This window comes from Perognathus longimembris, chromosome 3 (assembly GCF_023159225.1).
Source record: "Perognathus longimembris pacificus isolate PPM17 chromosome 3, ASM2315922v1, whole genome shotgun sequence".
NCBI lineage: Eukaryota > Metazoa > Chordata > Mammalia > Rodentia > Heteromyidae > Perognathus > Perognathus longimembris.
The window spans coordinates 117145072-117169092 of NC_063163.1; the positions used below are offsets into that span (position 1 = coordinate 117145072).

Sequence of the window (24021 nt, forward strand, 5' to 3'; positions counted from 1 at the left end):
TTAAGTGTAGGGCAGTTTGATTTTTTTTGTTTTCTGTTTGTCTGCTTGTTTAGGCCAGAAGTTGGTTTATTTTTGGCTCTTGTTGTTGGATTTGTTTGGGGATCTTTCCCACTTCTCTCCTTTTTTGCACAGAAAGAGACCAGATAACAGGTGGTTCCCTAGAAACAGATGCCAGTTTTAATCCCAAAGCTGTCCATCACTTAGTATTTTTTTTTTTTTTTTGGCCAATCCTGGGGTTTGAATTTGGGGCCTAGGCACTGTCCTGAGCCTCTTTGTGTTTAAGAAGAGCGCTCTACCACTTGAGCCACGGCACAATTTCTAGCTTTTTCTGAGAACTTCATTGGAGATAAGAGTCTCACTAACTTTCCTGCCCAGGTTGGCTTTGAACCACGATCCTCACCTCTCAGCCTATGAGTAACTAGGATTACAGATATGATCTGCCATCACCTGGCTTCACTTAGTAATTTTTAAGTGAAGCATCCTTTTAACATAGGTGAGTAGGTGTGGAAAACATTCTGCATGCAGTTGTAGAAAGCAGATGTCAAAGGAGCAACAAAAAAAACATTGATTCCTAAACCCAGCATTTCAGGGGTCCTATTGGATGAAGTGTTTCTTCCATTTATTTCACTGGATTCCCTCTCTTGTAGCTCACTGCTGTTAGACTTCTAAGATCTTCTTAGCTTTCATATGAAAAAGAAAAATCTAGGCTCAGAATATGGCCTAGTGGCAAGAGTGCTTGCTTCATATGCATGAAGCCCTGGGTTCGATTCCCCAGCACCACATATGTAGAACATGGCCAGAAGTGGCACCGTGGCTCAAGTGGCAGAGTGCTAGCCTTGAGCAAAAAGAAGCCAGGGACAGTGCTCAGGCCCTGAGTCCAAGGCCCTGGACTGGCGAAAAAAAAAGAAAAGAAAAATCCTCTCACTAACCAGAAAAATGGTTTTCCTCATTTGGAATCACATTTAAGATCAAAGCCACCTTCCTCTTGTCAAGAGTCACAGACTAGAGGAATTAGCTGATGGTTCCCATACATACTAATCCTGAGGACATTCACAATCTTTCAGACTAGAAATTGAACCCTTTTCCCACTTTCCAAAAATAATAATAATGGGCTATAGTTCTGGGTTGTTATAGTTTTTTTTTAATGAAATGTTTAGATTTTTTCCTTTATTTCAGGAAAACATTTAGAGGCACGGCTCAGCTCTGGCCTTGCTTTGTGGTTAGAATTCAGTAAAAAGGAGGTAAAGCAAGGTAAACCAGTGGTAGAAAGGACGACAGATTGGGCTGGGGATATAGCCTAGTGGCAAGAGTGCCTGCCTCGGATACACGAGGCCCTAGGTTCGATTCCCCAGCACCACATATACAGAAAACGGCCAGAAGCGGCGCTATGGCTCAAGTGGCAGAGTGCTAGCCTTGAGCGGGAAGAAGCCAGGGACAGTGCTCAGGCCCTGAGTCCAAGGCCCACGACTGGCCAAAAAAAAATAAAGAAAGGACGACAGATAAAGCCAGAGAAAAATAAATGCAGTACTGACTCTGTACCTAGCTGTGAGCAGACAGAAGGCCAGTCAGGCTGAGTGTATTACAAGCGCCCTCAGTGGGAACAAGGCACATGTCTTCCTGTTACTATTTTGGCAGCTCACACATCATCTTTGGTTGTTTATTCTGTTTATCATGCCACCGGATCCAGCCTGTTTGCCACCAGCTGTTAATACTTTGCCATAACCTTTGCCTCCCATACTGAGCTTCATTTTAGTAAACCCACCACACCAAAGCCACTTACTTCTGGGAGTTTTGCCTGGACTTTCCTAATAACCATTCTGTCACCAAAATGGTCAGAAAAGCACATAGAAATTCACTTTGGCTTATAGTGGATAGAACTACTTTTACAGCCCCTCAACATGAGCAACATTCTTAGATTGAGTTAATAAAAAAAGTAAACTAAGGAGGAAAAAAAAGAACAAGAGATGTGACAAGCAACTTATAAAACCTGGTCTCACTAATCATAAAGAATTGCCCATTCAAACATTAGTTAGATCATTTCTTATCATGAACTTTAAGATTCATGGGGGTCAGAGAATCTCTAAGGGCAACTTGGTAGTATATGTTAATGTTTTAAGCATTCGAGCTCTTTCAGCCAACAATTCTGCTTCAGTGAATTTAGCCTTCAGAAATAGTCATACAAGTGGAAAAGCAAACAATGAGATGAGTTAAAATTGCCCTAAAGAAAGAGGAGGACACGGGCTGGGAATATGGCCTCGTGGCAAGAGTGCTTGACTCGTATACATGAAGCCCTGGGTTCGATTCCCCAGCACCACATATATAGAAAACTGCCAGAGGTGGCGCTGTGGCTCAAGTGGTAGAGTGCTAGCCTTGAGCAAAGAGAAGCCAGGGACAGTTCTCAGGCCCTGAGTCCAAGGCCCAGGACTGGCAAAAAAAAAGAAGAAAAAGAAAGAGGAGGGCATTAGGAAGAGTGGAAAGCATAAGGTTGATGGGGTACATTGTATGCATATGTAGAAATGTCACAGTGAAAACACCCCCTTGTACAACTAAAGTATTTTCAATATTCATACAAGTGAACAAAAAGTTAAGTTACAACCAAGATAATATTATTTTAAATCATGAAAAAATTGAAAAATCCTAGTGCTGATCAGTTGATAACAAACATGGATTTAAGTAGCTACTTAAGTCATGCAGTACATGCAAAAAATCCATCACAAAATTGAACTACTTTGGAGGAAACTGGGAGAAAATGAGGGAGGGGTAACACTGTTCAAAAATAAATGTACTCATTATCTAACTTATGTAACTAACTTCTCTGTATATCACCTTTACAATAATTTTTTTTAATAAATTGAACTACTTGAGCATAGGGATGCAAACAGACAGAGAAAGCAAAAGAAGGGTGGTAAGAGTTATAGCCTCAGATTTCAGAATCCTATATTTGATTTGTCTGTTCACTAATTGGATTAGTTTGTTTACATCAAACTTATTGTCAGCATTTGTCACTGTGGGCAGTATACTTGGTTCTCTACGAGAAGGGAATGTAATGTTTAACAGTTTACATGTTCTGGCAGATGAACTCCCAGCTAGCCCAGATGATTCGGATAATAGTGTGTCAGAGAGTCTGGATGAATTTGATTATTCTGTGGCTGAGATCAGCCGCTCATTCCGATCACATCAAGAAATATGTGAGCAACTCAACATCAATCACATGATCCAAAGGATCTTCCTCATTACTCTGGACAACAGTGAGTTATAGGCTTATAGCCAATTGATTGATTATTCTACCGTTCTGCTTTGACTTGGGTTTGGATTTAGGCTAGGGACTCTTGGCTCTTAGAAACCTGTTGCATCCAATGGTGAAACAAATCTACTTCATGAACTCCCTGGAATTCAGGGTCTGTGTTTCAGCAAAGCTCTTGGTATGACTCAGTTTGATATCCATTGGAATGTATAACAACCGGCCTCAAAAGCAAATTGAAAGCAATAGCCAAACCCATTTTCTTCTTAGAATGAAACCCTCAGAGGTGTCAGTATTTTTCCTCTGTGCCCCAAAATTAGTACTGATGTCTAAAGTTTACTTTAAAAAATAAAAACTGGGCTTTGACCTTAGGCATTCTATCATTTGAGCCATACCCCACCCCTTTTAAGCTTTTTGGCTTTTTTCCCTTGCCAGCCTTGAACCACAGTCCTTCCATGTATGCCTCCCTCATAGCTGGGAATAGGTATACACTACCACACCCAAACTTGAGATATACTCTTGAAATGTCATGGATGATAAGCTCATAACAAAACCTGTGTTCTTTAGCTTGGAGGTTGGGGATGCATGCTGCTTTGTGAATCAAGGTCCCTCTAATTGTACCTGAGCCAAACTTGGAGTTCAAGAGAAATTCTGTCAAGATCATTTTTCTAGACCTGGGCACAGTTGTGATCATCTATAGTCCCAGCTACTGGGGAGACTTGAGCCTTAAGTTGCTCAAGGCCAGCCTAGAGAACATAGCAAGGCTTTGAATCTAAAACAAAAAAGAAAAAAAATGAATTATTTGCACAAGACCAAGAGCATCATCCTTAACCTGTCAGGTTATAACTGTTCCCCAGGTGATCCAAGTTTGAAAAGTGGCAACGGGATCCCCAGCCGTTGTGTGTATCTGGAGGAAATGGCATTGGAGCTGGAAGATCAAGACTGGCTTGATATGAACAATATTGAGCAGGTACCATTCTGACATTTCTAGCGTGTCCTCAGTGAAAATGAATCCTGCAGCTGAATCCTTTTTGCCCTTCTTCAACCATGACCTCGCTTACTCTCATCTCTTCCATCGTTTACTGTGATACTCTCTTCCAGTCTCCCCATCCACTCTGGTCGTATGTCCAACTCTACCTATTATTTAAGAACCACTTAAAAGGCCTACAAAACTTGCCAGCTAAAAATTACTGCTCTTTCCTCTGAGTTCCTCGCCTATCTGTGATCTCTTATAAGAAGCTGTCTCATGTGTGGCTTTTCTTTATACCTGTCTTATCTCTCCCAATTATGCTCTTAAACTGCAGCCTTTTTTTTTTTTTGTTTACATACTTTCAGAAATCAAAACAGGCCAGGCACTGGTAGTTCAGGCCTGTAATCCTAGCTACTCAAGAGGCCGAGATCTGAAGATCATGATTCAAAGCCAGCCAGGGCAGGATAGTCCATGAGACTTATCTTCAATTAACTAGAAAAGTGGAAGAACACTGTGGCTCAAAGTGGTAAAGCACTAGCCTTGAACAGAAAAGCTCAGACAGCACCCATGCCCTGAGTTCAAGCCCCTCGACCAACAAAAAACCAACAAAAAACAAAGATGAGAGGGAGGGAGGGACAAAAAGAAAAGAAAAATCAAAACAGTACTGCATTAGTCAAAAGTTTATTGGCCCCCAGTTTTGGATAACCCATGGTGTATTGGCCCTGTTGTTTTGGGCCTGTGGAAAGACACATCACAGTGGGAGAATGTGGTAAAGGAAATCCCTTATATTATTAGACAAGGAAGACCAGAGTCCCACAGTCCCTCCAAGAGCTCACCCTAATTACTTAAGGACCTTCTTGGCCAGGTCTTAATGTCCTACCATTTCCCAATAGCACCACACTGGGCCTTTGGGAGCCATTGCACTGTGCCTTTCAAATACCAGGTGGACATTACAGGAATAAAAGCTAATAGTCAAGTTTGATGGTGCACACTTAACTTCTGCTCAGTAGGCAGAAGCAGGATTGCTAGTTTAAAGCCAGGTTAGGCAAAGTTAGCAGGATCCTATCTCAAAAAAGCTTCAAAGGACTGACTCAAGTAATAGAGTGCTTGTCTACTTTATACAAGGCCCTGGGTTCAATCAGTACCATAAGGGAAAAAAATAATAGGAAAGACACTTGACAGCTTGGAGCTTAACTTTACACAAAGCTTTATATAAACCCAAAAAAATCACACAGAATAATAGATTTCATATGTAAGTTTAATCACTGCCCACTGATTCTCAATGTCAGTCAAGTAATCTGTTAATGCCTACTCTGTGGTGAGGCTGTACCACACAGTGTTTTGTTTTGTTTCCTTTTGTTTTATTTGGTCATAGGGCTTGGACTCAGGGCTTAGGCACTGTCCTTGAGCTCTTTCACTCAAGACTAACACTTTACCACTTTGAGCCACAGCTCAATTTGCAGTTTTCTGGTGGTTAATTGGAGATGAGTTTCATGGGCTTTCCTGACCCGGCTGGCTTTGAACCTGGTCCTCAGATCCCAGCCTCCTGAGTAGCTAGGATTACAAGCGTGAGCCATCAGTGTCCAGTGCATAATTTTCTTTATACAATTATTTTCTAACATTTTTTCCTCCCTGTAAACCAAGTCTATGATTCTTAGAATAATCTATATCAAAATTACTTTTTACATTTTAGTATTCTAAGATTAACTTTGCAATAATTTAGTGTTTTTGTTTTTCTTAATAGGCCATCTTCGCTCGGTTATTACTTCAGGATCCAGGAAACCACTTGATTAACATGACTTCTTCTACAACATTAAATCTCTCTGCTGATCGAGATGCAGGGGAGAGGCACATCTTTCATTACCTTTACTCCTGCTTCCAAAGAGCTAAGGAAGAGGTAAAGGAATAATCCCCACTAAAAACTACATTGTCGCTGGGATCTGACCAAATTGGCATATAACTGAATTGGATGTGTGTGTGTGTGTGTGTGTGTGTGTGTGTGTGTGTGTGTGTATCATATTATATATTCCCCTCAGAATACGTGGAACTGGGTATTAGAAGCACTCTAAAGATGTGGTCTTATTTCTGTGGCTTGGAGTCCATCTCAGCTAACCAATGCCTCCTATTCTTTGCTTTCTTTTTTTTGCGGGGGGGGGGGCAGTCCTGGGGCTTGAACTCAGGGCCTAGGCACTGTCCCTGAGAGTCTTTTGCTCAAAGCTAGCACTCTTAACACTTGAGCCACAGCACCACTTCTGGCTGTTTCTATTTATGTGGTACTGAGGAACCAAGCCCAGGGCTTCATGCATGCTAGGCAAACACTCTACCAGTAAACCACATTCCCAGCCCCCTCCTATCCTCTCTTTAAGCCACTTTAGAAATCAGCCTGTTAAGCCAGGTGCTGGTGGCTCACACCTGTAATCCTAGCTACTCAGGAAACTGAGATGCAAAGATCACAGTTCAAAGCCAGCCTGGGCAGAAAAGTCTGTGAGACTGTTATCTCCAGTTAGCCACCCAAAATCAGAAATGAAGCTGTGGCTCAAAGTAGTAGAGTGCTAGCAACATAAAAACTCAGGGACAGCACCCAGGCCTGGGTTCAAGCCCCGTGACAAATGAATAAATAAATAACTTAAAATCTTTTTTAAAGATCTGATTAAGTCATTTGCAGTAAGGTACAAATAATAGAGTAGGATAAACTTGGCACTTCTAGGATAGAATTTCAACAGGTGATTCTTTTTTTTTTCCAAATTTTTATTATCAAACTGATGTACAGAGAGGTTACAGTTTCATACGTGAGGCATTAGATACATTTCTTGTACTGTTTGTTACCTCGTCCCTCATACCCCCCCCCCATCAACAGGTGATTCTTTACCCCAAAGAATGAATATGTTCTAAATTTTCAAGCATCTGCAAGAAATCGTGTTGTTTTGGGACATGGTGTCTTTTCCATAGTTTGGTGTGTTGACCCTTGTTCTTGTCATAGGAGCTGTACTCTTCCCTGTCTTCATGTTGTTTGCAGATTACCAAAGTTCCAGAGAACCTGCTGCCCTTTGCAGTGCAATGCAGGAACCTCACTGTGTCTAATACTCGAACAGTTCTCCTCACCCCAGAGATCTATGTTGACCAAAACATCCATGAGCAGCTGGTAGATTTGATGTTAGAAGCCATCCAAGGAGCCCGTGAGTATATAAGATCTTTCCCAATTTCGAATTCCTCTTCATTTCATTAGAAAGTCTCAGAGCCATGATGGTGATGGTATAAGTTAAGGAGGACAGCTTACATGTCTTGATCTTTGACTCGTATACCAAAAACATGAGGATCAGAGCCAGTAAGTGGTGCTAGGGCTCAACTCACAGGTAGAGCACTTTCCTGAGATGCACAAGGTCCTGAGTTTCCCCAGCACCACAAGAAGGGGGGTGGGGGGGAGTGTGTAAATGTATAAAAATATCCCAGTGGCCTCCTTTCCCTCTTTTGTCTTGTGTTAGATTTTGAAGATGTCACTGAGTTTCTAGAAGAAGTCATTGAAGCATTGCTGTTGGATGAGGAAGTCCGAACATTTCCTGAAGTTATGATTCCCGTGTTTGATATTTTATTGAACCGGATAAAAGATCTGGAGCTCTGCCAGATCCTGTTATATTCATATCTGGATATTCTTCTCTATTTCACTAGGCAAAAGGATATGGCAAAGGTAAGTCTGAAAAGTAGTCTATGTTCATTGAACTGGTGACATTTCATGCTTCCCTGGCCCATGTCTCAATATCAAAAGAAAGATGGATTGGCTGTTACATAGCCTTAACTCTGAGGCCTTGCAACCCTTGCACTTTTTCTTGCCATAGAGATGATTAAGAGAAACTTGTCTTGTCCTATAGGTGTTTGTTGAATACATTCAGCCCAAGGACCTAAACAACGGGCAGATGTATCAGAAGACCTTGCTGGGAGTCATTCTCAACATCTCCTGCTTATTGAAGACTCCGGGTGTGGTAGAAAATCATGGCTACTTCCTGAACCCATCTCGGTCCAGTCCTCAGGAGATCAAAGTACAGGAGGCCAACATCCATCAGGTGCAACTGTTTCCCAGGGTATCCTAGTCCCAGATTGTAGGTTAAATCATGAACCATGTACAGTTTAGGTTATCTAAGCCTCTTTGGGAAAGCAGATTTGCTGTAACAATGTAAAGAAAGGCCCTCTTGTGGCATTTAGTAGGAGTACAGGGGAAATTTCCCTGGAGTGAGAGCAAGCTTCTGCAACTCTTGCTCTGTGCAGTAGTACTGCTACATCCCCTCAACCCCCCATACTTCCTACCAAAGTATTCTTTTTTTTTTTTTGGCCAGTCCTGGGCCTTGGACTCAGGGCCTGAGCACTGTCCCTGGCTTCCTTTTGCTCAAGGCTAGCACTCTGCCACTTGAGCCACAGCGCCACTTCTGGCCGTTTTCTGTATATGTGGTGCTGGGGAATTGAACCCAGGGCCTCATGTATACGAGGCAAGCTTGCCATATCCCCAGCCCCCCAAAGTATTCTTATCACTTAGCTTCTAAAATTGTTTAACTGAACTCCAGCTTATGAACCTTTTTTTTTTTTTTTTTTAATTTCTGTCTTCCTACCAACTATGCCCTTTCTGCTTGGGCCTCTTAACAAAATTTTAAGAGTTCTGACCACCATGAGGCATCTAAATGGCTGGGACAGTTCAGATCTCCCATTCACTATGTAATCATCACAACTCTGTCGTGCAGGTGTTGACAAACTATAGCAGTAGTCAAATCCAGCCCACTACTTGTTTTTATAAATAAAGTTTATTTTTTGTTGGTCATGGGGCTTGAACTCTGGGCCTGGGCACTGTCCCTGAGCTCTTCAGCTCAAAACTAGCATTCTACCACTTGAGCCACAGCGCCACTTCCAGTTTTCTGGTGGTTTATTGGAGATAACAGTTTCACAGACTTTCCTGCCCGGGCTGGCTTTGAACCGTGATCCTCAGATCTGAGCCTCTTGAGCAACTAGGATTACAGGCATGAGCCACCAGTGCCTGGATATAAATAAAGTTTTATTGAACAGAGCCATGTCCATTTATGTACATATTGCTTATAGCTTGATTTCATCCTATAGCAGTAAAGTTAGATAATTACTGAAGAGACCATATAGCACGCAGAGCCAGAAATATTTACCATTTAATACTTGACAAAAAAGCTTATGAACTCCTGTTGTCTTTAGTTCAACAGTGGCTAAAAACAAACAAACAAAAAAACCTCCCTAGGAGTCCACAATTTTTTTTTTTAATCCAATCCAGGGGATAAGGCACAAAGAGAATGAGGGGAAAGAGTAGGATTAGCATACTTTTAGAAACTGCCAACTGGTAAAATTTGAACATAAAAACATAATAATAGGATTGTGAAACTGGAATGTTTTGTGGTTGTGTTTTCTGGTTAAACAGTTCATGGCTCAGTTCCATGAAAAGATCTACCAGATGCTGAAGAACTTACTCCAGCTCTCTCCAGAAACCAAGCACTGTATCTTATCCTGGCTTGGAAACTGTTTGCATGCAAATGCAGGCCGCACCAAGATTTGGGCCAATCAGATGCCAGAAATCTTCTTCCAAATGTATGCCTCGGATGCCTTCTTTCTGAATCTGGGTGCTGCTCTTCTGAAGCTATGCCAGCCATTTTGCAAACCCAGATCCTCTCGGCTCCTCACCTTTAATCCCACTTACTGTGCCCTGAAGGAGTTGAATGATGAAGAAAGAAAAACTAAAAATGTACACATGAGAGGTAGGGGAGGGAGAAACTGGGCTTCTCAAAGTGTGTATGAGAGAGGGAGTGTGTGTGTGTGTGTGTGTGTGTGTGTGTAAACTAAAAATGTACACATGAGAGGTAGGGGGAAGTGGGCTCCTCAAAGTGTGTCTGTGTCTTCTTTAAGGCAGTTTTGTTTTGCCAGTACTAGACTTTGAACTCAAAGCCCCACTCCCACCTCGCCCACTTGCTTGACTTGCTTGCCCATAGCCACACCTCCAGCCTGGCTGGTTGTTTTGAAGATGGTATCTTGGGAACTCTTACCCAGGCTGGCTTCAAATGTAAGTCTGTAGATCACCTTCATGAGTAGCTTGGATTACAAGCACAAGCTACCCATCGGCAAAGACAGATTTTTAAATGTCATGCTGTAGTGAGACTTCTCTGGATTTGGCAGCTTGAGTATTCATTCACTCACAGATCTTTTATAAAAAAAATAAGACTAGAAGAAGGCAAATGTGTTAACAGATAGTTGTAATACGCTTTGGTGCTAAGCTGTAAGAGCCCAGAGCACAGAGTGAATAATCAGCTCTTGAGAAGCTGGAGTTTGTCACAGCTAAGTCTTGAAAGACAAGCTAGGTTTTACTAGGCAAAAGAGAAAGAGAGTCTTTATGCAAAGGGAAAAACAAGTGTAAGAGACACAAATCTGGAAAGTGTTGACTGATGAATAATGAGCAATTCAGTGTGACTAGAACAAGAGGGAGATGAGGGATGAGGGGTGAACTCTGGGGAGGAAATGGGTCTGGAGAGGAAGAAGGTTGGGACCAGACTGGAGAAAACTTGAACAGTATGCAGAAGTGAAAAAGAAAAATGACTTACTGGCTCTACTACTCAGAATGAATTGCTTCCTAATTTTGATGTATCACTTCCACTTTATGACTTGTAATTATAAAAGTGATACCTAGCCAGGCACAGGTGGTTCACACGTGTAATCCTAGCTGCTACTCCGGAAACACATCTGAGGATGTCAGTTCAAAGCCAGCCCATGCAAGAAAGGCCATGAGACTCTTATCCCCAATTAACCACCAAAAAGCCAGAAGTGAAGCTGTGGGTCAAGTAGTAGAGTGCTAACCTTAAGCAAAAAAGCTGAGGGACAGCACCCAGGCCCCGAGTCCAAGCCCCAGGACTGGCACACAAAAATAAAAGTGGTAACTACTCCAAAGCAAGTATCTTATGTACAGAAAATCACTATACACACACACACACAAACACACACACACAAAGTGGTACATTGCCTATCAGTGAGAAAAATCTATAGTAGTATTCCTTTTAAGTTTTAGCAATTGCATTGGTTATACAAAGTAGTTTTAACTATTTCTATAGACAGCAAGAAGCCAAAAAAAGTAATTAGTCAAGGAAGTAATGTGACAAGATTTACTTTAAGAGCAATATCATTGGTAGCAATAGAGAAGTTCAAGTGGTAGAGTGCTAGCCTTGAGCAAAAAGAAGTTAGGGACAGTGCTCAGGCCCTAAGTTCAAGCCCCGGGACTGGCAAAAAAACAACAACAATAAAAAGTAAGGAGAGTCTGGAGACCAAGGTCGATGTCTGTGGCCACCCATTCACCATTCTGTTTTAACTTGTTTCAGGATTGGACAAAGAAACCTGTTTGATCCCAGCTGTACAGGAACCAAATTTTCCCCAAAGCTACAACCTTGTAACAGAGAACCTTGCCCTGACAGAGTACACCTTGTATTTGGGATTTCACAGGTAACTCTTTTACTGTTGTTCGAAAAGAAAGATTTAGTCTGTTGACAACCAGAAGATTGAAAGTGAGCCTTAGAGACTTATTCTAAAGGTGTATGTTGGAATCTAGTGGGGAGGGGACAATCAAGCATGCATTTATTCATGTTTATGTGAATCGAATTAAGGATATGCTATTATTTTCTTGACATTTTAGAAATCTTTGAGTCACTATCTTCTGTTTTCTCTAGGAAAATGCAGTTCTTTTCCTTTCATAGTTCACTTTCTACTCATACTTTTTTAAAACTTCAGTTCTGTTGGGCACCGGTGGCTCACACCTGTAATCCTAGCGACTCGGGAGAGGGAGATCTGAGGATCACTGCTTGATGTCAGCTCAGGCAGGAAAGTTTGTGAGACTCCAGTTAATTACCAGAGAACTGGAAGTGGAGCTGTGGTTCAAAGTGGTATAGCAGTAGACTAGCCTTGAGCACAAAAGCTCAGGGATGGGGCCCAGGCTCTTCAGTTCAAGCCCCACAATCAACCAAAAAAAGATAGAAATGGAACTGTGGCTCAAGTGGTAGAGCACTAGTCTTGAGAGGAAAAGCTTATAGACAGCACCCAGGCCCTGAGCTCAAAACCCAGGGCTAGCACAAAAATAAAATAAAATAACTAGGTTCTGCTTTGTAGTGTAAGACAAAATTGTCAAAAAAAAAAATTAAAACAGTATTGATAAGAGATTTCAGTGAGACCAGTACAACCACTCTGAGGATCTGTGTACCTAAGAGGAAAAGGACTGTAAGGTGTGAAGGTTTCAGAACTGAGTTCCTGGCCAGCCACATTTCAACCTGCAATTTTTTTTCCTTTTACTTTACAGCTTATGGTTGCTAATATAAATAGGGGGGAACAAATAGAAATTCAGTTATAGTTCTGGTCCATTAGAAGAGGTTTTTAGTTCCTTGGTGCCTTATTAAGCCTTTTTTTTTTTTTTGCCTTTTCAGAATATTTAACATAGTATTTTATTTTCAAAATTCCTCACACAGTAAATTACTGAAAAACATGTCTTTATTAAAGAGGGATTTTTGTTTGTTTTCTTGGCCAGTGCCAGGGCAAGGTGTGACACTCTCCCTGGCTTCTTTTTACTCTACCATTTGAGCCACAGCACCATTTAGAGCTTTTTCTGTTTATGCGGTGCTGAGAAATCAAACCCAGGGCTTCATGCATGCTAGGCAGGCACTCTACCACTAAGCCATATTCCCAGCCCCATTAGTTTCTAAATGACATGATTAACATTGTAAGTGAGACAATAGATAGATGTTCAGCATATCTTTTCATCTGTTTAACAATCTAGATTCAAACACAAAAATGAATGTTACCTAGTTCCCTGGTACATCACCCGCAGCATGAACCTCAAAGGGAATGGTTTTGAACATGTAGGCTCAGTTATCCATAGCTTTGAAATATAGGTCTTCCTTCCAGCAAAGAATATTTGGATAAACTATTGTGAAGAATAGTTTCATTTTATATTGCACAATAGAAAGCTAGAAGTCCCTCTTAGGTCACATCTTGGGTGGTGACTAGTTGACACATGGTCATTACTAATCAAAAGTCCCTTTCATTTGCTTAGTTTTCGACTAATCGTGCACACCATCCCTATCACCCCTTCATCACAGGACTACCACACTGTGGCCTACTGCTGTGCTGGACTCCTTACACTTCGCTTAATACTTGTGTGTTTTACATAGCATCCCACATGCACCTTGCTTAACCAAGCTCCTGCTCTTTGGATGGTGCATTGGAGCTGAAGACTGCTCTTTATGATTAGCTTCATTGTGTTGAATGCTTGGTAACATTTTCTTGGAGTACTTTCTCTCATTGTACCTGCAACTTCCTACATCCTTTAAGAGAATACCAGAATAAAGAAATGAGAATTTGTTTTGCTGAAGTAGTTCATAATAGACTGTCCTCAAATGAGCCTCCCTGACCCAATCTCTTCTGCTTCCTTGGGGGCAGGTTGCATGATCAGATGGTAAAAATCAACCAAAATCTGCACCGGCTGCAGGTGGCCTGGCGGGATGCTCAGCAGAGTTCTAGCCCTGCTGCTGATAGTCTCCGGGAGCAGTTTGAACGACTGATGACCATCTATCTTTCCACCAAGACAGCAATGACTGAGCCACAGATGCTACAAAACTGCCTGAATTTGCAGGTGTCCATGGCTGTTCTCCTGGTTCAGCTGGCCATAGGCAATGAGGGCTCGCAGCCAGTAGAGCTAACGTTTCCTTTGCCAGATGGCTACAGCGCTTTGGCTTATGTGCCAGGTAAGTAGGCTCTCCCTTGGGAACTTCCTATTTATAGCCATCTTAAGTTTAACTGGGTCACCTTGGAAGTTTAGTTCTCAAAATGTCCTTCCTTCACTATCATTCCATTGTTTTTGGAGAAACAAATCAAACTCATAAATAATATAGAATCTACTGGTCCAAGTAGGAGGCCACTAACAGTTGTTCCTTGTCCTTAGGCCCCCGGTGCTGTGCATATCAGAAGATGAAGTACAGTCAGAGTTTTCATAAGCTGTTCTGTTATTGATATTGTCACTTATAGATTTGTCTGTCTAACTCTCTCTAAACTTTTTTTCTAAGAAAAGATTGTCTCCTGTCAGTTAACTCTTCTACAAGAGAGATTGTATGTGTATGCGGGTCAGTAAGGGTTTAGCAGATACTATGCATCAAATCAGGCAAAATGTTCTTGATCGTTGTATTGTCTACATATTGCTGTATAGCAAATTATCCAACACATAGCAGCTTAAAACAAACATTGTCTCACAGTTTCCATGTGTTGGGAGCACTTGCTAGTGGTTTTACCTTATCCGATTGCAGCCAGGCAATCAAGGACATAGGAATCTAAGGATTCAACTAAGGCTGGAGGATCCACGTGCTGGAAGGCCAGCCATGTGGCTGTGGTCAGGCCTCAGTTGTTTGCACTGTGGGTCAGCACCCTCTTTTCCAGGCCACACTCATCTCCTTAATACCACTCATGAGATGGCAGCTTGCTTCTCTCAGTGCAAGTGATCAGAATGGAAGCTGCCAGTTTTTATTACCTAATCTTCAAAATGACATGTCATCGCTTACACGGTATGTTTCAGAGTGACTCTTTAACCCTAGAAAGAAGCAGGAAGAACCAAGTATGGTGGTATACACCTATCTATGCACTCAGGACCTGGAGGCAGGGGGATTTAAAGTTGGAAGCCAGCCTAAACTACATAAGTTTAAGCCAGTCTGAGCTACACATCAATACCATGCCTCGAAAAAAAGAAAGCAGACAAGTGTAGGCTAGCCACCACAGTCTTCCAATGTAAAACTCCTGATCAGTAAATCTTCAGACACCTAAAGGGTTGCTTAAATTATGGTTAGCCTTGAGAGTAAGAAAAATTTGTGATGTGGGTTATTCCTGTTCATATATTTCCTTGATGTACCTGTAAAGGAGATTCCACATTCATCTACTTATCATCATCCCTAGGACCAATTAGACCTTTGAACTTTTTTAACCTTCATCAAGTAGGGAGAACAGGAGAAACTGAAACATTTAGTACCCATGGACAGTGATATTTTCCTTTTCAGAGTTTTTTGCAGATAACCTGGGTGATTTCCTCATTTTCCTCCGTCGCTTTGCTGATGATATATTGGAGACATCTGCAGACTCCCTGGAGCACGTCCTCCACTTCATCACCATTTTCACCGGAAGCATAGAAAGGTGAGGCGCTGGAAGTGTGAGTCACGGTGACTAGCAACAGAACATCACAAGACTTCTGAACCAAGAAATAAACAAGCCTGAATTGTAAGGCGTTGCCTTCAGAAGCTATGTTAACATTAATTAATCACTTGACCATCCCAGTGGACAGCCAAAAATCCCATTATGGAGAGGCATAATAAGCAAAAGACTTTGCCCACAAAGAATTTGAACCTGTACATCAGATACCTTGATGAGAATTCCACTGCTGGTAATAGTTAAAATAGTTACCATGATGCCAGAGACCTTACCAGTGGCATGCTGGTGCTAATGCTCTTCTACTAATTGTGTGATGCCAAAGCTTGCTCTTGCTAGTCTGAGGCTCATGAGCAGTAAACTCCCTTAGATCAGTGTTACTCCTAATCTTAAGTCTTCTCACTCATAGCTTGACTTCTTTCCCAAAGAAATTACTGTGGCTTTTAGAATTGCTTCCCTAGGTTTTTTGGTGCATAGAATAAAGGAAAAAAAAAATTTTTTTTTTAAGTTCACATTTAGGGCTGGGAATGTGACTTAGTGGTAGAGTGTTTGCCTAGCACACAGAAGCCCTGGGTTCAAGTCCTAAGTACCACAAAGACAGAAAAAGCCAGAAGTGGCACTATGGCTCAAGTGGTAGAATACTAGCCTTGAGCAAAAGAAGCTCAGGGACAGTGCCCAGGGCCTGAGTTCAAGCCCCATGACCAGCAAAAAAAAAAAAAAAAAATGTTCACATTTGCTACACAATAAAGAGAATGAGCCAGGTACTGGTGACTTATGACTGTAATCGTAGCTACTCAGGAAATGAGATCTGAGAATTGAAATTCAAAGTCAGTCTGTGCAGAATAGTCTTAAGAAACTCTTTTTTCTTTTTGGCAGTTGTGGGGCTTGAACTCTGGGGGCCTGGACGCTGTCCTTGAGCACTTTGGCTCAAGGCTAACGTTCTACCACTTTGAGCCACAGCTCTACTTCCAGTTTTCGGGTGGGTGATTGGTGATAAGACTCTCACAGGGACTTTTCTTCCCTGGCTGGCTTCAAACCACAATCCTCAGGTCTCATCCTCCTGAGTAGCTAGGATTACAGGCATGAGCCACTAGCACCCAGCTGAGAAACTCTTATATCTTCAATAAACTAGCAAAAAGCTGGACGGGAGGCATGGCTTAAGTGGTAAGCAAACAAGCTGAGTGAGAACATGAGACCCAAGGCCCTACTACAAGCACAAAGAAAGAGAGAATGACCCAAGGGGCTGAGAATATAGCCTAGTGGCAAAGTGCTCGCCTCAAATACATGAAGCCCTGGGTTCGCTTCCTCAGCACCACATATATAGAAAAAGCCGGAAGTAGTGCTGTGGCTCAAGTGGCAGAGTGCTAGCCTTGAGCAAAAAGAAGCCAGGGACAGTGCTCAGGCCCTGAGTTTAAGCCCCAGGACTGGCAAAAAAAAAAAAAGAATGATCCAGAATTCCTTGAGCCATATCAATGCAAAGTAGATAAAAGCCAACTCTTCAGACCTAAGGAGAAATCATAAGTCCCCAAATTTTGATTAAATATGCATGAAATAAATTTGATTAATATATGACAATTATAACCTAATCTTTACTCTCATTAAAGCTTGAGAAAGCAAGCTTACCTTGGATGAAACTGTCAGAATATTATGAAGTAAATAATGCATTATTGTAAAAAAAAAAAAAATCGGGTAGCTAAGCATTAAATGGAGACTGAAGTACTCCCCCTCATACGTGGCCAGCTGTCACCTCAAAAGTTAAGTGGTATACCCTGTATCACCTCGGTACTGACACACTTAGAACTGCACAGTGGATCTTGTTTTTCTTGTGATGGTGGTATAAGGCATGTTGGCTCCTCTGTGTAGAGACCAGCAGTGTAAATTCGGGAGTTAGTTTGTGCTCCTCTTGCTCTCTGTCTCTCTTGCAGAATGAAGAATCCCCACCTAAGGGCTAAGCTAGCTGAGGTGTTGGAAGCAGTGATGCCTCACCTCGATCAGACCCCAAGTCCCTTGGTATCCAGTGTGTTCCACCGGAAACGTGTGTTCTGCAACTTTTCGTATGCACCCCAGCTTGCAGAAGCTCTGATCAAGGTTTTTGTGGACATTGAATTTACAGGTAAAGTAGTTACATAACCAGGTCCAGAACTGAAAGCCCATACCAGTGGAATGTCATGGCAGCTTTCTATTCGTGTCATATAACTTAACTAAGTGGTAGAACCAGCCAGGCATCAGGGACTCGTGCCTGTAATCCAAGCTACCAGGAGACTGAGACCTGAAGGATCCCAATTCAAAGCCAATCTGAGCAGAAAAATCTGTGAGACTACATTACCAATTGACCAGCAAAAAGCCAAAGCAAGGCCTGGCCCAATGGTAGAATGCAGGCTGTGAATTAAAAAATAGAGCAAGATCATGAGTCTTTGAGTGCCAGCCCCAGTTATGGGAGTTATGGGGAAAGACAGGGAGAAGGAAAAAAGAAAAAAGGTACGAGACTTATATTAAGTGAAGCCAGAATAAAAAACCTATTTACAGACGTGAGTCACTGGCCCCCAACTCCCCTGTAACTCCAAATGCTACTCTCTCCCTTTTTCTTTTTTTTTTTTGCCAGTCTTGGGGCTTGGACTCAGGGCCTGAGCACTGTCCCTGGCTTCTTCTTACTCAAGGCTAGCACTCTGCCACTTGAGCCACAGCGCCACTTCTGGCCATTTTCTGTATATGTGGTGCTGGGGAATCGAACCTAGGGCCTCATGTATACGAGGCAAGCACTCTTGCCACTAGGCCATATCCCCAGCCCCTCTCTCTCCCTTTTTCATATGGTCCAGTTTATAAAGCCCTGGTGATGCCTTGGCATTTTAAAAAGTCTGGGCCTCAGACTACTAGCTTCTGGTCTAACTTTTCAGAATCATTAAGAACAAATTGGGCTGGGTGCTGGTAGCTCACACCTATAATCCTAACTACTACCCTGAAGGCTGAGAGCTGAGGATTCTGGTTCCAGCCAGCATGGGCAGAACACTCCATGAGACTCTTATCTCCATTTGACCAGCAAAAAGCTAGAAACGGAGATGTGCCTCAAGTGATAGAGCACCAGACTTGATCTTAAAAAAGCCAAGCAAGAGGCCCTGAGTTCAAGGCTTAGTACCAACACACACACACACACACACACACACCACCACCACCACCACCACCACCACCACCACCCCGAAGCAGTTGGTTGCGTGGTTGGGGTACTGTCTATGGATAATGTGGGCATTACCCAGTGTCCTGCTGTGCATATGACTTGGCTGCCCCTGGGAGCAGCCCCCAGGCCTGGTCTGCATCCTCCACAGTTGGATGGGGAAGCATTTGTTTCCTCTGGTTTTTATTTTACAACTTGCTCCCTGTGCCTTGATGAGTAAGGTCTCCTTTACATCTGTTTCCCTCTTTTTTCTCAGAAAGGAAATAAGCAAACACTAGGCCCAATTCTAAATCTTTACAAATTTCTAGAGAAGGCTGGGACTATAGGTCAATGGTAGAGCATTTGCCAAGAATGTCCAAAGCTCCAAGTTCAATCCCCAGCACTGTAATAAACTCAAGAAGTATTTTGCTAGTAACCGCCCCCCCCCCAAAAAAAAAAGTGAAGGCACATAGGCATAAGCTACTGATCCTCTTTTCAACCACATTTGCTCATGCTTTACTCTAGGAGATCCCCATCAATTTGAACAGAAGTTTAATTACCGCCGTCCCATGTACCCCATCCTAAGGTACATGTGGGGAACAGATAGCTACCGGGAGAGCATTAAGGTGAGAGGGCTGGTGAGACCAGTTGCTTTGGGTAAATCCCCAGTGACTTGCTATTCATTACTAAAAAGGCTTTCTCTTGGGCTGGGATTTACAGGATTTGGCTGACTATGCCTCTAAGAATTTAGAAGCCATGAATCCCCCACTTTTCCTTCGCTTTCTTAACCTTCTAATGAATGATGCCATATTCCTTTTGGATGAAGCTATACAGGTAAGAAAAAAGAAAAGATTTAACTATCAAATCTTGGACAATATATACTTTTTTTTTCTTTCTTTTTTCGCCGGTAGTAGGGCTTGAACTCTGGGCCTGGGTGTTGTCCCTGAGCTCTTCAGCTCAAGGCTACTGCTCTACCACTTGAGCCACAGCACCACGTCCTGTTTTCTGATGGTTAATTGGCCAGCCTTCCCAGGCTGGCTTTGAACCACAATCCTCAGATCTCAGCCTCCTGAGTAGCTAGGATTACAGGCATGAGCCACCACCGCCTGGCTTATACTTTTGACTGCTTTGTGATACTAGAGTAGTCCTTATCCCCTTAGTACTTATCTCGAACTCCAAGTATGTAAGTAGTTCTGTGCCTTCGTGCTTGCCGTTAGAGAGCTTTCCCCATTATTGTTCCAGTAGAGACATGATCAAAAGGCAAACCCAGTGATGGCTAAGACAGGGATTTTTAACCTTCCTCTATCCCAATACATCAAACAGTGGTTCACTAATACAAAGCTTTTAGCCCTCTGCCCCCAAAAGATTGTGAGTTTTGCATCACTACTTTAGAAGTCTCTGGTTTGGATTTTCTTTTTTTTTTTTTAATAAAGATTCTAAATTTTTTTCCAGAAGTGGTGGCTCATGTCTGTAATCCCAATCAATACTCAGGAGACTGAGGGAGGATCACAAGTTCCAATCCAGCTTGGGCTATCTAGTGGGACCCCATGCCTATAAACCTAGCTACTCAGCAGACAGGGATCTGAGGATTGCAGTTCGAAGCCAGCCTGGGGGGGCGGGGGGGTGGGAATCTATGAGACTCTTATCTCCCCTCTAATTAACCACCAGAAAACTGGAAGTGAGGCTGTGACTCAAGTGGTAGAGTACTAACCTTGAATGAAAAAGCTCAGAGACAGCACCCAGGCCCCAAGACACACACACACACGTAGGAAGACCATAGTCTAGACACACACACACACACACACACAACACACACACACAACACACACACACGTAGGAAGACCCTAGTCTAGACACACACACACACACACACATAGGAAGACCATAGTCTAGACACACACACACACACACACACACACACACGTAGGAAGACCATAGTCTAGACACACACACACGTAGGAAGACCATAGTCTAGACACACACACACACACACACACACACACACACACACACACACACACACACACACACACACACACACACACACACACACGAAGACCATAGTCTAGGCATAAAGCAAGACCCTGCCTCAAAAATCACAAATGTAGGCCTGGGAGTGTGGCTTAGTGGTAGAGCACATGCCTAAAATGCATGAGGCTCTCTGTTCAGTTCCTCAGTATCACATTAAAAAATAAGAAGAACCACCAATGCAAAAAGAGGCTTAGAGGCATGGCTCAAGTAGGAGAGCACCATAAGAAAAAAAAAAAAAAGACTCCAAGTTGTATTTTTCCTTTATTCAGTGCCTCCTAAATCCTTAGCTACAGTGTGAAGCATGGATGTGTCTGAGCTCTGGCAGAGCGTTTTTTCCTTAACCACCCTGATGGAGCTGCTTATCCCCTACACAGCAAAACCTCCCTGACCTGAGATGAACATAAGTCAGACGGCAACCCAAAGGGAAGAATAGGAATCCTGAGGGTAACCTATTGGATACTCACAAGGTCCTTGTATTGATTAGCAACCCCTTAAGTAATTTGTGTTCTTTTTTTTTTTTTTTTTTTTTTGGCCAGTCCTGGGCCTTAGACTCGGGGCCTGAGCACTGTCCCTGGCTTCTTCCCGCTCAAGGCTAGCACTCTGCCACTTGAGCCACAGCGCCGCTTCTGGCCGTTTTCTGTATATGTGGTGCTGGGGAATCGAACCTAGGGCCTCGTGTATCCGAGGCAGGCACTCTTGCCACTAGGCTATATCCCCAGCCCCAGTAATTTGTGTTCTATTTGCCAGAAGGATTTGGTCCCCTGCTCTTTTCATAATCCTACACACTAAAATTTGAAGAAGATTTTCTAGCCAGGTATGGTGGTATACACCTGTAATCCTAGCACTTGAGAGTTCGAAGATCTCATCTTTAAGCCACTCTGGCTACAAGCTGAGAGCCTGTCAAAAAATGAACAAATAAAGCAAAATGCAAAGATGGGCTTTCCAAAGAAGTGAAAGCAGGTACGATTACAGAGCCTTCTAAGCGAGAGCAGTGACAGAAAGAATGAAGCAGCTGCCATTCTCTTGAGACTGTTACCTTGCATTGCTACAGTGCTGCAGCTGGTAAGTGCAGCATTTGAAGTGGTTAGGATTCTCCTTCTAGATACTTTGTGTACTTGATAGAGCTTTGATATTTGGTAGGCTAAGTTTAGCTTTTTCTTTTCTGTTGTTTTCATCTTTTAGTAAGGGCGTGTGTGTGCGTGTGTACACGTGTCCTGTTTTTTTCAGCCTGAGTTTCACGTACAGTTTTCCTTCTTTCTATTTCCTATCAGTACATGAATCTATTCAAACTGAAGCCATTCTGTTTGAGGACACATTTTATTTTGCCAAAAGTTCTTTTGAAGCTTCAGCCCTGTGCTGACAATTAAAGGGTCATGTCCCTTACGTAGTCTCTGGTTTCCCAGCTTTTAGTTAAGTGGATTTTTAACAAAACCTCTTAAATGTCATGTTCCTTCAGCTGTTCTTTTCTTTCATATATCCTGCCTCTGGTTTCTATAGTATTTAAGCAAGATAAAGATTCAGCAGATCGAGAAGGACCGGGGTGAATGGGATAGCCTAACACCAGAAGCCCGCCGTGAGAAAGAGGCTGGCCTACAGATGTTTGGGCAGCTGGCACGTTTCCATAACATCATGTCCAATGAAACCATTGGTACCCTTGCCTTCCTGACATCAGGTAAAAATCCTGCTGTTGCAAAACAGTATAGTAGTCAAGATCTCTGAAACACGTGACATGCTTGAGGCCCTGAGTTCCATCTCCAGTATCATCCACACACAAAAAATAAGAAAAGAAAAATAAATGTGTATGCACACGTATATATCATATATATCATACTTGTATGCATACTGTGTATGTATGCTGTTATATTACAGAAATAGAACACTATGCTATTTGTGTGTATGTTCATCTGAAAAGTATTTCTGTCCTAGTTAAATGGGATAGATGGAAAATAGTAAAAAAAAAAAATGTAAAATGTCTCAGTAATTTTTATTTATTGGTGTAAATTTTCAGCACTTTCAATTAAAAATGACAATTATGAGGCATTAGAGGAAATCCTCTAATGTGAAACACCAATAGTAGATATAAATAAAGTTTGTCAATAAGTACAGTGTTTATAATAAAGAAAATTAAAATCAAATTACCCACAAAGTGGAAAACAGCCATTAAAAATGGTGTGCTGAAAGAACGGCCCAAGTGATTCTGCATCTGACTAGTGAATGCAAGGCCCAGAGTTCAAACTCCAGTACCATGAAAAAAATAGAAAGGGAGCTGGGCTAGATACTGGTGGCTCACACCTGTAAGCCTAGCTACTTAGGAGGCTGAGATCTGAGGATTTGATGAGATCTGAGATCTGAGGTTTGATGCCAGCCTGGGCAGGAAAGTCTGTGGGACTCTTACCTCCAGTTAATCACAGAAAAAGCGGGAAGTGGGACTGTGGCTCAGAAGCTCAAAGACAGTGCCTAGACCCTGAGTTCAAGCTCCAGGATTGACCCCCCCAAAAAAGTCATGGACGTTGCTGCCCAGGCTGACTTTAAACCACTATTCTCACATCTCAGCCTCCTGAGTAGCTCGATTACAGGCATGAACTATTCGTTCCTGGCTTCTTTTGGAATTTTGCTTTCTTTTTTGAATTTTCTGCAGTAAAAATGATTATGTGATTTTTAAAAAGCTAGTTGTCTCCAGGTGAAGCAAACATGAGTAAAACAGCTTGCTAGTTTGCAGACTTTGGTCTTCCTTCCAGAGATCAAATCACTGTTTGTCCACCCATTCCTGGCTGAGCGCATCATCTCCATGCTGAACTACTTCCTGCAGCACTTGGTTGGCCCCAAGATGGGTGCTTTAAAAGTCAAGGACTTCAGTGAGTTTGACTTCAAGCCCCAGCAGCTCGTATCAGACATCTGCACTATCTACTTAAATCTTGGGTATGTGAGATTATCATTGGACAAACCAGAGGAAATGCTTATGTTTTGGTAGTAGAATGGTTAGCAGTTGTGAAAAGAAAAAAGAAGAAAAAAGGAATGGTCATTTCTAGTTAGTCAGTTTATGAAGAAATCTTCTGTAGTTTTAAATAAGATTTGAGCACTGGGCATAGTGTTGCAGAATGAGTGCAAATTCAGGGTCCGCCTGGGGTACACAGAGTTCCAAGCCAGTCTAGAATATACAGTGATATACTGTCTCCAAGAAGAAAGGTTATATTTTCTATAATCTATGGGACATTGTTTAGGATTTCCAACATTCTGCCTTGATCTATGCAAAGACATAGTCTACCAGTTGCACTATTAATTTAGAAAGTAGTATTTTATGACCATAATATACTTGATGTCACTTCTAGAAACTGAGAGTCTTCCTAGCATAAAAGACCTTTGATGGCTTATAAAGATAAGAGTGATTGTTCTGTTGCCTGTCTGTTAGCACCTCATTGA

At 42.3% G+C, this 24021-nt stretch overlaps 1 protein-coding gene and 1 long non-coding RNA gene across 3 annotated transcripts in view; one reads left to right on the forward strand and one right to left on the reverse strand.

The window, feature by feature from the left end:
* Nucleotides 1-24021, forward strand: part of Ube4a (ubiquitination factor E4A) — a 34301-nt gene that overhangs the window by 4652 nt on the left and 5628 nt on the right. The window contains exons 3-18 of one of the 2 annotated variants that reach the window (XM_048343932.1): nucleotides 3075-3248; nucleotides 4099-4211; nucleotides 5956-6108; nucleotides 7228-7387; nucleotides 7694-7896; nucleotides 8078-8269; nucleotides 9634-9952; nucleotides 10055-10069; nucleotides 11573-11693; nucleotides 13677-13981; nucleotides 15278-15410; nucleotides 17348-17535; nucleotides 19096-19196; nucleotides 19291-19404; nucleotides 22099-22273; nucleotides 23340-23520. In XM_048343932.1, the coding sequence (XP_048199889.1) occupies nucleotides 3075-3248; nucleotides 4099-4211; nucleotides 5956-6108; nucleotides 7228-7387; nucleotides 7694-7896; nucleotides 8078-8269; nucleotides 9634-9952; nucleotides 10055-10069; nucleotides 11573-11693; nucleotides 13677-13981; nucleotides 15278-15410; nucleotides 17348-17535; nucleotides 19096-19196; nucleotides 19291-19404; nucleotides 22099-22273; nucleotides 23340-23520 (2647 nt within the window). Of the gene's footprint in view, nucleotides 1-3074; nucleotides 3249-4098; nucleotides 4212-5955; nucleotides 6109-7227; nucleotides 7388-7693; nucleotides 7897-8077; nucleotides 8270-9633; nucleotides 9968-10054; nucleotides 10070-11572; nucleotides 11694-13676; nucleotides 13982-15277; nucleotides 15411-17347; nucleotides 17536-19095; nucleotides 19197-19290; nucleotides 19405-22098; nucleotides 22274-23339; nucleotides 23521-24021 lie in introns of both variants that reach the window. The other variant, XM_048343930.1, reaches the window with a different exon arrangement.
* LOC125349625 lies at nucleotides 1016-2228 on the reverse strand. Its single transcript, XR_007210547.1, has 2 exons — nucleotides 1495-2228; nucleotides 1016-1284 (listed from the first exon to the last, which is right to left on the reverse strand). It is a non-coding gene; the product is annotated as an uncharacterized LOC125349625 (long non-coding RNA).